The following is a 16,727-nucleotide window of genomic DNA, read 5'->3' as shown; positions in this document are numbered from 1 at the left end:
TGAGATTTCCATTCTTTTTTGTAAGCTCAGCTATTCATTTAAAACAAGCTGTTGTAATTCATCTAGCAATTTTAAATATTACACTGGTAGGGGTTTTCGGAAGATTAATCCTCTATATTTCCAGAAGCAAAAGGTCCAATGTTTAATAAATGCCAGTTAAATGGATGGATAAATGGATAAACAAACCTCTTTTTGGTCATAAATTATAAATGTCCTTTTTTTTTTTTAAGGAAAGACTTTACTTTTTTTAAAGTCTTTTTTTCTGGATATCTTTGTTATTCTATTAGTGTGTTGGACATTTCTGTTCTTCTTTAAGAAGTATAGAAAAATCCAGGGCTTTCTTCAAAAAGCTGGTTCAGGTTTCTTGGCACCCAGCCTAAACTATGCCAGATCCCAGAGTTGCATCATGTCTACATGGTCCCTTGCCAGAGAGAAGGAGCAACCACAGGTCCCATCCAAAGGTTTTGTTTGTTTGTTTTGGTATGGTGGGGGAGGCTATTTAGTGAACATTGTCAAATATATATGCAATCTTTTCACTTCTATACATTTGAAAATCTGCCCTTAGAGCAAGGTAGATTTCTGGAAGACGTGGACCACCTCAGCTTAGCCCCTCACTAAATTCCTCTCCCTGAGTTCATCAGTGCTGTTTTTGGCTTTTGTCAAAGATTTTTTTCATATGGATGCTTTTGAATCATATGGATGGATCCTGTGTTTCTTGAAATTTTTTTTTCTTGAGAATACAGTGAGAAATTTGCTTTAAACTTAGCGCACATTGATTTATCCTATGGAATATGACTTAGCCATAAAAAGGAATGAAGTACTGATATATGCTATAACATGGATGAATCTTGAAAACATTATGTTCAGTGAAAGGAGCCAGACACAAAAGGCCAGATATTGTGTGATTCCATTTATATGACGTATCTAGACTAAATCAGTCCATAGAGACAGAAAGCAAAGTGGAGGTTGTCAGGTGCTGGGAGGAGGGGAGAGTGAGGACTGACAGCTTAAGGGGTGCAGGATTTTCTCTTGGTGCAATTGTTTTCAGCTAGACGGAGGTGATGTTGCATAACACTGTGAATGTACTAAACACCACTCTGAATTGTACACTTTAAATTGGTTGCTTTTATGTTATATAAATTTCTTCTAAATTTAAAGAAAAAGTGCACATTCAGCCTAAAGAGAAGATTTCGAGTGGGAAAGGTCACAGGAACGTGGTAGCAGAGACCTGAAGGGTAGTCAAGGCGACAGGCATTATTAGGCTTTTCTATGGTCCCAAAAAACAACCTCAAAATCAGAGAGATTGGAACCAATACTGGAGGACCACTGGCCCACCATGAGATAACTGAGGGAAAGGTCATTGAATGCCATTGAAAGCAGCAGCCCTAGGTCCGTAAAAAGGACTGAAGCCCAGCCCTTCCCGAGCCTACACGCCTATCACAGAGGACCTCAAGGTTGACTTGTTCACTGCTGCGAGCCAAGGCTGCATTCGCTGCTATTACCAACATCAGTTTATCATGGGGATAAGAAAGACAGTCTCACACAACAGCCTGAAGGCCTCGCTCCAGACCAGAGTTAGACCTAAATGTACGTCTTGCTCCACCACCCTTTCAAGACCCAGTCCACCACAGCTACCTGTTTTCCCTACACTTGGAAGATAAGCCCCTCTGATCGACTTTTGTCTCCCAGGCAATTCATCCAAGTTGCTGACTCCTGACCTGAGTTTGCTCTCCTCCCAGACTCTTCCTTGCTATCCTCTGGAGTTCCTGCTTCACAATCAACAAACTCCCGTCTATCCTCCAGCTCCTCCCTATACGTTCCTCTACCCCCTGGCTTTCACAGGATCCTGGCCTCCCCAGAACATCACTTTCCCTGCAGATCTCTCAAAGTGATAAAGTTTATTCCCTCACACTCCGCACACCTCAGGATTGGAAGGCAGAGTTGGCGTCCTCCTTTATAATGAGTGCCTCTTACCAATCTACAGTCTTTTGGCCTCTTACAAAAATGAAAAGAAGAAATAAAATAATCCTGCTTCTTTGAAGCTCACGACCTTGAGGTATACTATCTTCTCACTGTTTGCATTGCAGTGACTTCCCAGCCCCTCATGCACTTGTGACTTTGGCACCTGGCTCCTGGTCTTCTTCTTCCTTTAAGCACCTCCTGTAATCCGATTGACTTCATCCACGTGCACAGCCCAGCCCACTGCCTGGATTCCCAGTTCTCCAAAAGCATTCTCCTCCACCCAGCTTGAGCTAACTTCTCTCCTGGGAATAGCCTCTACCTTGACATCACCCCAAACTATATCAACTCTAAAATCACATGATCAGACATCCCACTCTTTAATCACAGTCTCTTATTCTTGTAGATTTATTGCTCATTGCATTGCTACTTAATCCTACCTCATTGAACCTCTAAGCCGTTAACTAGCTCCTCTATTTCTAACCATCAGCTTTCTCCTTCTTTATTTCCATTTTATTCTGTTGCCTAACATATCTTGTTCTGTAACCGGACTTAAAATTTTTGCCATCTGAGACAGCTCATTCCATTTGTGAAAATCTGCTCTGCTCCCGAGGATGAGCGCAAATCTGCATTCATCCATCCACTTATTTATTTGTTCCATTCAATAAATATTTTTGAGCATCTACTATGTGTCCAGAATATGCCAGGTTCTAGGAATACAGCAAGAAACAAGGTACTTTAGAATTGAGTGAGGAAGACAGATCTTAAACAGGTACACAAATAATTATTTAATAACAATCACAGGAAGGAAGGAAAATGCGAGCTGTGAGAGCATTAAAGAAGTGATTTGGTCTCAGGAGTCAGTTGTGGTGAGGGGAAATTTAAGCAGAGAACCTGAAAGATGATTTGAAGTCAAGCAGGCAAAGAATGGGGGTTGCTAGATAGGGAGGGCGGGTAACTGCAGGAAAAAGAAAGTGTGTTCAAAGGCACCGAAATGGGCAGAAACAGCTCTCCGACGTGGCTGGAGTGCAATGCCTGCAGGGGCATGGTGTGAAAGGAGGTTGGGAGACGAGCAAGGACAAGTTTTTTTATAGCTTCTGGGCTGTGTAAATGATTTGGAACCACAGGACATCTCAACAGCCAGCTGAGGACCTGGAGATGAGTGAGTTTGTGGAGGTTTATCATGCAATGCAGGGATGATGATAAGGACCCGTTCTGAGGGCTATCAGCGGGAACGGAACACAGCTGATAAGAGTTATTAAAAGAACTATTGATAGTATTTGGTACCTTTGGGAGATCAAGGAGAAGAAAAAAATCTTTGGCCAAAACTAGTTGATTGATTGATTGGTTGGCAAAGACAGGAGGCCTGTCTTACTGCTACATGCTCCTTTGTAGCAAAATGATTTTATAAACCAGCAGCATGGCTGTACAGAGGCAAATATGAAGAGAGAAATATTTTAATTTCTCATGGCTTAGAATCTTTTGGGAGAGGGAAGCTAAAATTTTGAGGTAAAATCTATACTTATTATTTCTGACTGAAAGAGGCCCAGAAGCTCTTGCTGGTTACATAGATTTTTATTTTCTTTCATTAAAAAGCTCTCTTTTAATCTTCTGATCTGCTGACACCAAGTTCTGCTTCTGACTTCTGTGCTACACTTGCCCATGTCCATTTGACTTGGGCACCTGTTTTCCTTCTGAATACATTTGATTTGTTCAGTTTATTCTCTTTTTTTTTTTTTTAGACCCAGGAAAGCTAACATTCCTACTTTCTCTATATTTCAAGCTGATGTCTCAACTGTCTGCTCATTTCAGTCCTATATAAAAAAACAGCCCTAATGAGCAGGGGATATCCTTGTTTTTCATGTTTTCTTTAATTTTCTTTTAAATAATACTTAAAGGCAAAGTATAAAATCAAAACGAAACAAACTTTAGCCTATGGCAGTGTTATCGCCACAACTTTTTCAGTCTGGATAACCAAGCCAAATATTAATGTTTTCTTAGGAATTTCAGATATTCTGATTCTTTAATAACAGATCCTTGAGGTGGTTTTTTAGCTTGGTACACAAGCTTGTGCATTGACACTCTTCTAGAAAGAAGAAGACATATTTTGGAGGGGAGAACTACTCTGGCTCTCGTCCTGGAGAACAACTGAGTCTAGAGAGTATATCAAGGTGAATGGGTTGACTTGAGCAGAGCCTCAAACTAAGACTGGCGTGATGCAAAGATTCCAGGGTGGGTTCTTTGCTCCATTGACCTTACCAATTTTTTAGATTATTAATATTTTTTAGACAACTGTACAGTATTGGTGCAAGAACCTACATCTATACCTCCTCACACCCCCTGGGATGGTGATAGTCAAAAAGAAAGACAGTAACAAGTACTGGACAGAATGTGGAGAAATCAGAGCCTTCGTACATTGCTGGTGGGATGGTAAAATGGTACCACCCTTTTGGAAAACAGTCTGGCAGTTCCTCAAAAAAATGAAAGATGGAGTTGCCATATGGCCCAACAATTCCAACTCTAAGTGTATGCCCAAGAGAATTGAAAGCATACGTCTACTCGAAAACTTGTGCATCAGTGTTCATGGCAGCATTATTCACAATAGATAAAAAGTCGAAACAATCCAGATGTCCATCAGTGGATGAATAGAAAATGTGGCATATCCATACCATAGAGTATTATCCCACCATTAAAAGGATGAAGTGCTAATACACGCTACAGAGGAGATGAGCCTTGAAAACAGAATGCCAAGTGAAAGAAGCCAGACACGAAAGACCATAAGTTGCATGAGTCTATTTATGTGAAATGTCTAGAACAGGTAAATTTATAGAGGAAAAAGTAGGTTAGTAGTTACCAGGGGCTGGGGAAGATGGAGAGTGACTACTAATGGGTTCTGGGTTTCTTTCAGGGGGTGATAGAAATGTTCTAGAGTTAGATAGTTAGATGGTCACACAGTCTTGTGACTATACCAAAAACTGTTGGATTGTCCACTTAAAAATCGTGAATTTTGTGATATGTGGGTTTTATCTAAGTAAAGTAGAATTCTTAAGAAAGAGCCTGTACACAGAGCTAAATAGAAGCACGTTTATTATCAACCTTTATAGTGCCATGTCGAATACAAGAGGTATGACATAAGCTTAAATAAATAATAAAACACTGTAAAGTATTTTAAATCATAATTTTAAATACCTTTATAAAACCCTAACACAGACTGTATTTACAGTTCACACAGCTATTTCCAGTGCTGTGCATGCAGATATTTACAACATTTGAACAATTTCAGAGAAGAGGATCATTCATTCCATCTGTAGGACTTTTGGGTCTAGCTTCTTTCACTGAGTATTATGTTTACTTTTGTTTTTGCCTTTGCCAGTCTGCAGCCAACACTGCCCTGAAACTCTGCCTTTTTTTTTTTTTTTTTTTTAAACACATCCTAAGTTAATGAAAGGGTGGAGGAGTTTGGACTCCCATATCATCCTTCAAGTTTGGAGCAGTTCTGGCAATCTCCTTGCTAGTGATCAACTGGAGATGCCTTAGGAATTTTAAACTCCCAAATAAATAAATATAAATACTTGCTCATACAGGCTTTCCTCCCTTTAAGAACACCCTAACAAGCAGAATAAGACAATTAGGGAATCATTATTAGACATCTTCACTTTTAAAAAATCCCCTGGACAGATCCTTTATATGGCAAGTTCATATCACAGGTTTAAAATCATATGTAATATACAAGAATTATATGTTGACACATGACATCTGACAAACATCTTTGCAGGAATGCCAAGAACATTTACATTCTATGAGTGTTTTTCCAAAAACAGACACTCACAAAACTGTACCTTCATTTGTTTGCATTTATGCTTTTATCAAATCAGAACATTTGGCCTCATGGAAGTTTCTTGTCATGGAAACCACATCACTCTGAAAAAATACCTGACAGTGTACAAATGTGTGCCATTAGGGCTTGGCTCTCCTAATACTACTCACTTTAAAAAAAAAAAAAAGGAATTGCAGTCAAACATTCAGCACTTTATGCTAGTTAACATCACACACAGGCTGGGGGAATGTATTTGTCTTCTTGAAATAAATTTTACTCTAGACGTCACATTAAAATGTGTTAATACACAAAGGTCTAGGCTAAGTAGCTTTTGCCCTACCATAATCCTAGCATTTATACATTTTTAAGTCCCTACAACACTTGTACTGAATTAAGACTTACTGAATGTATACATTATTCAATACAAGTAAAAAGAGCACAACCTCTGAGAACAATTTAAAGTCACCGAATCCCATGGGGATGAAAAGTGACTAAGACTGTACTTGCTAATCCTCACACAGAGGACTGAGTAGAATTTCCACCATTAACATCCTTCCCATGCACTCACCCTGTGGCATTAAAAATCCGTCCCTTTTTCCCCCAAGACAGTTAATAGAATGTATTTAGCCATGTGTCTCCTCTAAACTCTTGACAATTCTTAACTCATACCATGGCAGCAACTACATATTCAGCAACTGAAGCACCATGAGGGACAAAAGAAAAACAGTGTCACAAAATATTGTATTTCACCACCAAGATTTCACAGTGAGCAAAGGGATAAGTTAGAAAAGGAATTCTGAGATTCCAGAGCCTTAGTCTCTCCGCTTTTGCGTGGGAAAAAATATTCCTTCCTTCCAGTAGCCAGCACTGGAAAAGGGAACACTGAGTCTTTTTGGTGGCAGGCTGGCCTTGCCCACTGGATTTGGGTCCATTGAAGTCCTCGTGGGTCCACGGTCCCAGCCGTAGAGGCAGCCAGCAGGTGCAGGAGGTGAGAAGGGCCAGAGATCCAAGGAGAGCTCTCTGTGTCTACTATCTTCAAGGTATCACTCTAGATCCCTAATTTTCCTGTGTTCCTGCAATTATAAGAGTGCATGCCGTCAGGACAGTTAACATTTTGCATGCTAACAGCAACAACAGAATTCACCTTCTAGCACTGACAACTGTGTACACTCTCACAAGGCTAGTCCGTACATGAATACCAAAATCCTACCTAGGACAGTAAAACTATTCCATATGATACTATAATGGTGGGTACATGTCAGATACATTTGTCAAAACCCATTCAATATACAAAACCAAGAGTGAACTCTAATATAAACTGTGGACTTTAGTTAATAATAATGTATCAATATTGGTCCATCAACTGTAACAAAATCCCACACTAATGGAAGGTGTTAATAATTGAGGAAATTGGAGGATGGGGTTAAGGGGCTGTGTTGGAACTCTCTACTTTCTGCTGAATTTTTCTGTAAACTTAAAATTAAACATGCAAAAAGTCTATTAACTTAAAAAAAAATCGATTCAGAGGGGATCTGACTGTTCCAAATTCTCACAAAGCCAAGCCAAGTGGTTAAGAATACGGATTCTAGAACCAGACTGCCTGGGTGTGAATCCCGGCTACACCATTTACTAGTTTTGAGATTTCAGGCAAGTTACTCAACTTTTCTGTGCCTCATTTTCTTCATCTGTATAATAATAAATATAATAGCCCCTGTCTCATAGAATCCTAGCTTAGAACAGTTCCTAGAACATAGTAAGTTCCATGCAAGGGTTAGCAGTCACCGTTATTATTAACTTTCATAAACGAAATGGCCCAATGAAGGCCAGATCCTGGTTTCTTTCCTCTCCTTCTACAGAGAAATGGAACAGCTTTCCATAAAATACCATGAAGGTAGTGATTTCTCCCCCTAGAATCTGGCAGATTTGGAAGATTCGAGGAACAACAGAACATGTACCTTCTTTCAAAACTGTATATGACCTTCAAATCTTACCTGATTCCTTTGGACTTAAATTAACTCAGAAGGCATTTGGTAGGATCCTTCTGATTGAAGGCTGTGACTGCTGCTGTGGAATACATAAAAACGTGAAATAAATCACTGTTGCCAAACGTGAAAAGAGACAAATGTGCAGAACGTGCAGTGGCATGCTATATACAAAAATGCAACTTACCTGGAAGGGACAAATTTTTTTCCTGCAAGAAAAAGAAAACCATTAATATGAGCTAAATGACTTTTAAGGACATATTACAACTAGAAACCAACATGACTCTATTCAGCAGGGTTTGTAAACTCAATGCCTTCAGGGCCCCCATAATAATCAGAACACAAACACAACTTGGTAGCAACTGAGCAGGGGAAGCAAACTGCACCCTCATCCAAAGGGCCCAGCAGCTTCCTAATGCAAGCAGAGAGCAGATAGCTATACTTTAAGCTTGCCAGGCTTGTCTTCCAATTGTGTCTTGAGAAGCCCCAAATCTAGATACAATGTAAAATTTCCCACTTTGTAAACGTCAGAACTTAATTCAAAAAATTTTGAAGATACTCTAGGCCAAACCAACCAGGAGTGTAGCTAGATGTGTTTGCATGTTCCCCATGAGATACTCCCAAATTTAAGCCTCTATTCCAAATAAAATTTTTGGAAACATTTATTTATTTTCTCTGGAAATACTCATTATGGCAGCCTCATGGGACAACTCTGAGGGGCACCATAGAATTCAATGTGCATAGCACCCCCTGGAGGTGGCCAACGTTAGCACAACTAACATGTCTATTTCCTAAAACTCTTCCCACTTTGAGTTGTATTATAAACGCTTTCCGTAAGACTTCTGCTTAATTATACTGCAGTTTATTAGCGTTTATCTAGTGACTAGATTCTAATTACTCGTTAAATCTGCAAGAGACAATGTAACTCATCGATGAGAAAAACAATTTTTTTCCAAAACCTTCTTAGAGTACATTCATAAATGCCCTCACCTTTCTTCCGAAGGCGTTTCAGAAGCCAGAGGAGAAAGGATGCTGATGTCATGAGGGAGATTCCAGCAGCAGAAAGTCCAGCTGCCAAGGGAACTTTGGATTCAGCAGGGGCTAAGAAAACAGAACGGGGGAGAACTGTCATGGAATGGAATTAAATTTTAAGTCTTCCTGTTCTGTCCCTTTGCCCTTTTCTTTGTACATTTATTACAGTGTACAAAGCAGAAGAGCCATCTAGTTCAATACGTGAGGAAGAGAGATGGTACTAAGGCCTTTGAGATCTGCCCCAAAACACCTTTGTAAGTTTATCTTCCAACACTGCCAGGAAGAACTCTAATGTGCCATCTTTCACAGCACACCTTGGTTAATCAATCAAACAATCGATCAGTCTCTCTTTCCTCTCTCTCTCATTTTCCTTTCAACCTACTTTTCCCTCTAGCTCTCCTTTTCCTGATGAACAGAATTCTGTTGCCATGTCACTTGTTTTCTCTCTATCCCCGTAAAATTAAATATTCATCCATTCAGTGTTAACCTGAGCAAACTTCCTGATCCTTCTGGTTTGGACATAATGGATACTTCATTATTGTAGCCAGATAGCTTCCTTTCTTAGCTCCCTTTCTTCTCTCTGGCCCCCCAGACAACCACCGTCAGTCAATGCTTCACCTTCACAGGTAGGCAGCATCCCAGACCAGTGTCCTGTGGCATCACATGTCAGAGCTGCAGAGCCATTCAGTGTCCATCCTTCAGGACATGCAAACGTACACACGGTGCCAAACACAGGCTCCCCACTGCAGCTCCTGTTGATCTTTCCGGGAACATCCAAACTTGAACACTGTACCGCTGCAAATGATAGGATGTAGGTAGAGGTTAAGAAAAATCTATTGGAAAACTTCTAAAACTGTCAGAAAAGTCATCAATAAATGTAACTGATAAGCACTGCTTTGCTTTCAGCATGTAGGAAATTAGGATCAAGTCCCTTGGGGCAATCCTGGGTCAGAAACATTTGAGATATTTGACCCATCCTCCTTAAAGTCTGAATTCGGCCCTACCTTGGCAGGAGGGGACCTCCTGTGTCCATTGTCCCTGAGATGTACACTCAAGCTGAGCTGATCCACGTAATGCAAAGCCTTCCTCACAGCTGAAGGCACAGGAGGACTTGTAGGTGAACTCGCCAGCGGGGGAATGGGTACACGTCACTGAGCCATTCCTGGGCCGGGGGACAGCATTGCATTTCATGGCTGGAAGACATGAGTGTGTTCATTAGAACTTGGTGTCAGGCAGCAACAGATTTCCTAAGGTAAGCAAGTCCCTAGCTCTTCGATAGTGCTCACCGGAAAACTCGCAGCTAGATTTGCTTTGGAAACTTCCAGAAACCCTAGGAAAACAACTCATGGAGCCTCTCTCTCTGGGCTGGGCAAGGTTTTGCACTGGAAAGCTGAGATACCAAAATGATGGTTGGGAAATAATGTAACGGAATTAGAGAGTACTTGGCATCTGTTGTACGAGCCCAGTTCACTTTGGACAAAGCTACGCTCAGAGAATTCAAGACTCTTCATTAGTCCCGGGACAGGTGGGAGGATGGCTGTGTTTTCTCTGAATTCCAATCCCTTCATTGACAATGGTGCTAATTAGAGGACAGCCTTTTATAGGATCAGCGGTTCCTGAGCTCAGTTGTGACATGTGAAATAAGTTAGGGTCAAGAGGAAGATTTTTCTATAGCCAAGGAGCAACTTATCGGCCCTGGATGCCTACAGATGAGGCCAAAAAGACAGGAAGACATGAAGACAGCCACATAAAATTTGTCTGCTTTGCTGTTTGGTTTTGGTCTTGTGGCTTTTTGCCACTGGGAATCATTCTGTGCTGTATTTGGCTACAAAAATGCCAGTGCCTGATAGTGAAACCTGCTTGTTTTCAGTATCCTTGCTCTTGATTTATTAAATTAAATTAAATTTAAGAGCTTATGTAAGTATTAAGGGTGTCTCTACAGCTGACACCACACCTTAAACATTTGCATCACTGCCAGTTATAAGCAATTTCAGAAGAAAAACAAGAGTTTTAGAATCAAGTCATGTTCTCATAATCCTACTTTTTAAATTTTCTAAACTGATTTCTAATCTTTAGATGAAGATTTCTGCCTCTTCCAGGCCGATGTCTGTAAAGTTCTATTAGCACAGTACAGTTAAGAAACCAGCGAAGCATCCACTCTTCTTACACACAATCTTTTCCCTGGATAAGCATTGGTTCTGTTATATTCATCTCAAAAATATAAGATGCTTGTTGTCCATCAACTCAGATCACTCTAGTTAAAGGTATCATTTTAAGTGCCCAGTCTTGAAGACTGCTGCTCTTTGAGAAAGGGAGAGTGTAAAGGAGACTGTCAGGCTCACCTTCACACACTGGAACTTGCTGTGTCCATTGCCCCTGGGCAGTGCATTCAACCTGGGCCGGTCCCTGCAACATGAAGCCTTCCGCACAGGTGAAGTGGCAGGATGACTTGAAGGCGAACTCTCCAGCAGACGAGTGGCTACAGCTCACAGAGCCGTTCTGAGGATCGTCCAGGGCATCACAGGGCACAGCTGTAACACATGTGCCACTTTACGTTAGCGGCTCTGGCTTGCCCATTTTGAGTACAGGCTGAGAAAGAGAACGCTTACGGCAAACCTTGATGTGGAACAACTCTACCTTTACACGTTGGCTGCTTGTTGTCCCAGTCCCCGGATGAGGTGCACTGCAGAGCCTGGGGTCCAGCTAGTTCAAACCCCTCCTTACACTCAAATGCACAGGTGGTGTTCCAGCGGAGGCTTCCGTGGCTCTGGGGACATTTCACGACTCCGTTGACAGGGTTTGTCAAAGCATCACACTCAACCACTGGGAATTCAAAAGAACACCGTGAATTTTACAGAAGAATGCTGTATTCACTTCCTATCGAACTGGAGTTTATAACAGTAAGGAAACTGCCTTCAGAGGGCAGATCCCGATGTCCTATGTTAATTCTTGGGGACATGCCCACTCACAATAAAGTTTTTATGCTTTTTTCTTGATATTTTCATCTTCTCTGACTGATTTTTATTTTGACTCTGCTAAGTAGTCTCTGGTGTATTTTATTAGATAGCTCATCAGGTCTCTGATCTATTTTAAATAAGGCAAAAACAAAGAAAAATAACAGATTCTAGGTCAGGATTTATGACTAGTTGTGATTAAAAAAAAAAACTATCCTGACATACACAGAATATTCATCTATTTTAGCCCAGCACGACCTAAAGGAAAGAATTTGTTTTTTGTCTTTGACCTAGAAAGATACGACTGAGAGAGAAAAAAGGACATATTGAGGCTGCTTGATTATCATGATCTTAAGTTAATCCAATTGCATGGGCAAAGTTAAACAGAGAAAGAGAGAAATTCATTAAGCTTTCGAGGTTGTGGTTCCACTGTCTTATGAGTTTCCTTACAAATTACCAGAGCCTCAGAAACACTCACACCAGCACAGGATAAAAACGTCTCTCAAACCAAGCTGGTGCCATATTGGCCATATATGTTGGCCAAGAGAACAAGTTTAATTACAGACAACAACAAACAAGAACTTTCCCTGAACTGCTGAAAATGTTCTAGGTTGGGTAAAAAACTAAAGCACAGAAGGATGAATTGGAGAACGTTCTGTGCATTCGGAGAGAGATTTACCATTGCAGGCTGGAAGAGGAGCGCTCCACTCTCCAGAGGAAGTGCACTGCGAGGTCTCCATGCTGCCTGGGACGTAGCCCTCTTTACAGCTCACAGAGCAGGAAGAATTGTAGCTGAAGCTCCCCAAGGGGTGGTTGCAAACCAGGCTTCCGTGTTCAGGGGCTTTCTGTGCCTGACAGGACACAACTGTAAAGGGAAACCAAATCAGTTCTGCTCCTCTCTCACCCGGTATCAGGTGGGAGGAACACTGGAAACCCTAACTATTGTTCATTGACCACCAGGCGCTTTGAAAATGTTGTGTCTGCATTTGTTCACATCATCCCAACCGTGAGCCTATGAAGTTGATACTGTTACTGTCCTCATTTTACAGTGAGAAAGCTGGGACCCAGAGAGTTTAACTGCGTTGTCAGTGCGCCATAACTAATAAGTGGTGAATCTGGGATTCAAACCCAGGAGGGTCTGACTTCATTGCCTCAGCTCTCAACCGTCGTCTGACACCATATGCCCAAAGGAAGGGAAGACACGCAGACCTGACTCCACAGCCAGCCAGGATTTGAAATAGGGCTACCATCTCTAGTTGAGAAAGTGAGACAAAGACTTACCCTCCTCACACTTGAGTCCCCTGAAGCCAGGGTAGCACTGGCAAGTGTAGTTGTTGACGGTCTCTATACATTCACCGTGGCCACTGCAGGATGAGTGGGTACAGGCAGCTGTAGAAAAGACAGTCCATGATGATGATTGTTATTATACTTACAATGAGTTCCTTTGAAATTAGGATCAACAGTGTGCAACAGACATGTCACCAGCGCTACAGAGTGCCAGAAATTTAACTGCAGTGCTTTACCAAATGCCAAAGCTGAGTTTTAGGCTGAACCATTTTAAACCTGGATGTTAATTACAGATGTCAGGGGTCTGGCTGTAACTGGCACCAAAAATAGAAGATTCACTTTATCACAAACTCTAAAGGGAGTTCCCCTACTGCAAATAAACAAGTGACTCAAAAGTGTATTATATGTGTGTATATACACAGTGTGTAAGTATAAACCTATATATATATATGCATATATGAATACAAAAATACATACATTCTTGCTTAACATTCACACAAAGAAGCAAAAAGGGATACTTTATCAAACAGACTGTTTTAAAACAAGATCTTTTTGAACAGAAGATGGCCACAGTAGGGACCAGTTTCTGCATCCTGGCCACAATTTGTCAGGACGCTCACGGGCTGAATCTGCCTCCCTTGGCTGCCTCACCTCCCACCTCCCTCCCTACCTGTGTAGCACAAGGCGAGCTTCTTTTTGCTGCATCTCTCGTCGTTCCACTTGCCCGTGTCTTTGTCTCTCTTGATGTAGATCTCCACACAGTCCTCGTCGCTTTGCTTGTTGTTTGGTTCACCTGGAGCCCAGTTCTCAGCCTCTTTGGTCAGAGGTTTCTGGGTCCCAATCCAGGTCCACTTATTGTTGATCTTTCTGATTCCAATCCAGTAGTAATTTGGTGAATAGCTGAACATGGCATTCAGGTATTTGATCTCTTCCTGGTTTTGAATTGCGACCAGATGTGTGAACCTTTGCTGGCAATAAGCACTGGCCTCATCAAAAGTCATGTATTCCGTGGAAGCGTTGTAAGACCAGGCTTCGCTCTCTTTAAATGGGAGAAGCACTAATGGGGGAAACACATGAAAGGAATGGGGAAGTTTAGTCCTGGACTTTCTATTATCTTATTTTTGGCCTTGGGGATAACTCAAACTTTTTGTTTACCTTTTCCAAAGCAGGAAGGAGTCTGGATGGAGAAACTACCACTTACTCTGTATCTTTTTTGTGACTGACCCTCCATTTGGTGCTTTACCAGCACTCACCCACCGTAACCTAACAGGATAGCCACTTAACAGCAGAATACTAATCAGAATGACCAAGCTTCATTAAGCATTTAATATGCACCACCAAGCACTGCCTGAGGCAAAGACTTCACATGAACCATGAGACTGAATCCTGACAATGCCTCTGGGAAACAGGTTATTTACGATCAAAACTCTCTACAGAAGGAAGCTGAGACACAAGGAGGTAAATTACCCTTAGCCCAGAGCCCGACACATTGTGAAGCAAGGCCGGGAGTGATGCTAAACCACCTAGTGTGCACAGGGAGTTCCGTCTAAGGAAGGCTTATGTCCGTAGGGCGGAGGATAAGGAACCCTGGTCTGATGAATGACATTCACTTACCGAACATGAGAGCGGGGAGAAACTGTGAAGCAATCATGCCTTCAAGAGTTTTTTGGATCCAAAGATCAGACTTGAAATGCTTTTCTGGGGGGAGAAAGAACAAAATCAATTACAGAGTGAACTCCTTGGTAGTCACTTACATCATTCTATAATGAGGTGTAGAGTGGCATGATAAGACTCTTAGGCAAAGGATTGGAATCCTCTGCCACAATCTTTGTTCACGCCAAAGTTTACCAAATGAGTAAGTTAAAAAGTTAAGATTTTTATCATTTAAGTCAAAAAGAAAAGCCAGGTTTTACCTAGTCTGAATACAGTAAGAGCTTGCACAGACCTTTTATCAGGTTTTTTGCCTATCAGTTCACTGTGATAGTCTCCGTTTCAAGGCCAAGGCTGCTCTAGGAAAGACTTCTCGGCACTTACTGTTTTGTGAAGCTGTCGTTTCAGTGTCAGATTCCTCCCGTCTTGTGGCTGCTGCAGTCTTGTGCCGCTGTTGCAGTTCTGATGAGGAGTCAGCCAAGAACCGTGGCACACTGCTCCCGCCAGGACTCCTTTATAGGAAGGCCGCTTCCTGTGAGTAATCAGAGGATATGCCCAAACGCAACGATAGGAATTCCCCATCAGCGTCCAGGAATATCCATAACGCCAAAAATGACAATGATGTCAGAAATCCTACCCCTCAAAACAAATTCTCCTTTTTTTGTGTGCCTTTTTATTTAATGTGAATTCTGTTGCTATGACACAAATGCATGGTTTTTAATTCAAATAATATAAAATCTATGTCTTTTAAAAGTGTTAGAACTGGGCCTGTTAGCAGTCCCTCTCCTGAAACTGGGGTAGTAATCAGAACTTCGTCAACCTAAGCAAACTAAGAATAGTTTTGTCATCTCTGGACTACTGCCCTCAATTTTCTCATCCCATACCAGTCAAATGATGGACCATTCCTCATTTTTCCTCTTTCTCACCTACCAACCAACTCAACCCATTTTAAGGTACACTGTCTCGCAGAGGAGTGAAACATGAGGTAAATGTTAATCCTCAGATTCTGCACATAGTTATGGCTAAATTACTAGAAATAACATCTCCCACTTAAATATTTGAAATAATGCCTTGTTTCTTTTTTTTAATTGAATTATAGTCAGTTACAATGTGTCAATTTCTGGTGTATGGCACAACGTCCTAGTCATGCATATACATACATATATTTGTTTTCATATTCTTTTTAATTAAAGGTTATTACAAGATATTAAGTATAGTTCCATGTGCTGTACAGGAGAAATTTGGGTTTTTAAATCTGTTTTTTTAATATAGTGACTAAATATAAGAAAAGTCAGAAACAGACTTCGATATTCCTGTCTGGAAAATATTCATGATTTTTTCAGTGAGAAAATAAAGATGAAAACTATATATTCTCCTATTTAATTGACCCAAAGTTTGTTCAGAACTTTTAAAATATAAATGTGCAAAGATTTTTTAAGTCAAAATGTTAACAGTGGATCTCTGGACAGCAGGAGTTAGGGGTTAATTTTATAATCTTCATGATTATTTTCAGCATCTTCCAGTTTTTGCAATGGCCCTCTGTTGCTTTTATAGTAAAAAGAACACAGTTTAAAGAATTCTGTATCCAAATGCAACTGAAGGGTATATATATATATGGTATATGTATATGTGTAATTGATTCCTACTCTTTATATTGTCATTTCTTTTGGGTGATTATATTCAGTCACCATTCTCCAGCTCTGTATTTTGTCTAATTCAAATAATAGGGACAGTAAGTGGAATTTTTAAATTTCCATATTCTGTAGAGATCAAGTGAAGCTAATATTCCATAACTACAGCTTTTTTGAAATACGACCTCTAATGATATTCCGTCAGCAGACATGAAGCAGTAGAGGCAGGGGTGGGGGTAATAGGTTTATTTTTCTTATTTGTTAGCCCTGGCTCTTTCTGTGTTACCCAGAAATCGTCAAGACCTAAGCCAATCAGGAAAAGAGAAGAAAAAATTCCAGTGAATACAACTGATTCTTTTTTAGAATAAGTAAATAACCCAATTAGCTAATTTAATTTAACTCCTATCAAAATGCC

The 16,727-nt window shown here is 40.8% G+C and overlaps 1 protein-coding gene across 2 annotated transcripts; it reads right to left on the bottom strand.

Annotated features, from left to right (window-relative positions):
• Positions 1-5,031: 5,031 nt before the first annotated feature.
• Positions 5,032-15,206, bottom strand: SELE (selectin E). Of its 2 annotated transcripts, none has more exons than XM_014556011.2 (13): positions 15,066-15,206; positions 14,646-14,729; positions 13,702-14,088; positions 13,026-13,133; positions 12,424-12,609; positions 11,428-11,613; positions 11,133-11,321; positions 9,795-9,983; positions 9,409-9,585; positions 8,749-8,859; positions 7,946-7,967; positions 7,768-7,840; positions 5,032-6,849 (listed from the first exon to the last, which is right to left on the bottom strand). In XM_014556011.2, exons 2-12 carry the CDS (start codon positions 14,680-14,682, stop codon positions 7,783-7,785), a joined length of 1,650 nt encoding a protein of 549 aa, XP_014411497.1. In that variant the 5' UTR covers positions 14,683-14,729; positions 15,066-15,206; the 3' UTR covers positions 5,032-6,849; positions 7,768-7,782. The 2 variants fall into 2 exon arrangements, with proteins under 2 accessions (XP_014411497.1, XP_032319669.1); XM_032463778.1 differs by having other exon boundaries at positions 7,768-7,837.
• Between the last annotated feature and the right edge of the window lie 1,521 nt (positions 15,207-16,727).

Source organism: Camelus ferus, chromosome 21, assembly GCF_009834535.1.
Source record: "Camelus ferus isolate YT-003-E chromosome 21, BCGSAC_Cfer_1.0, whole genome shotgun sequence".
Lineage (NCBI taxonomy): Eukaryota > Metazoa > Chordata > Mammalia > Artiodactyla > Camelidae > Camelus > Camelus ferus.
The sequence above is the reverse complement of the archived record's forward strand: the minus strand, read 5'-3'. Positions and strand labels throughout refer to the sequence as shown.

Excerpts from the sequence above, each read along its gene's own strand:
- SELE (XM_014556011.2), bottom strand. The coding sequence starts at position 14,682 with ATGATTGCTTCACAGTTTCTCCCCGCTCTCATGTTCG. Across the intron at positions 11,322-11,427 it reads CAAGCAGCCAACGTGTAAAG|CTGTGCCCTGTGATGCCCTG; the intron begins GTAGAGTTGTTC and ends CATGTGTTACAG. Across the intron at positions 8,860-9,408 it reads GATGCTGCCTACCTGTGAAG|CCCCTGCTGAATCCAAAGTT; the intron begins GTGAAGCATTGA and ends CTGTTTTCTTAG.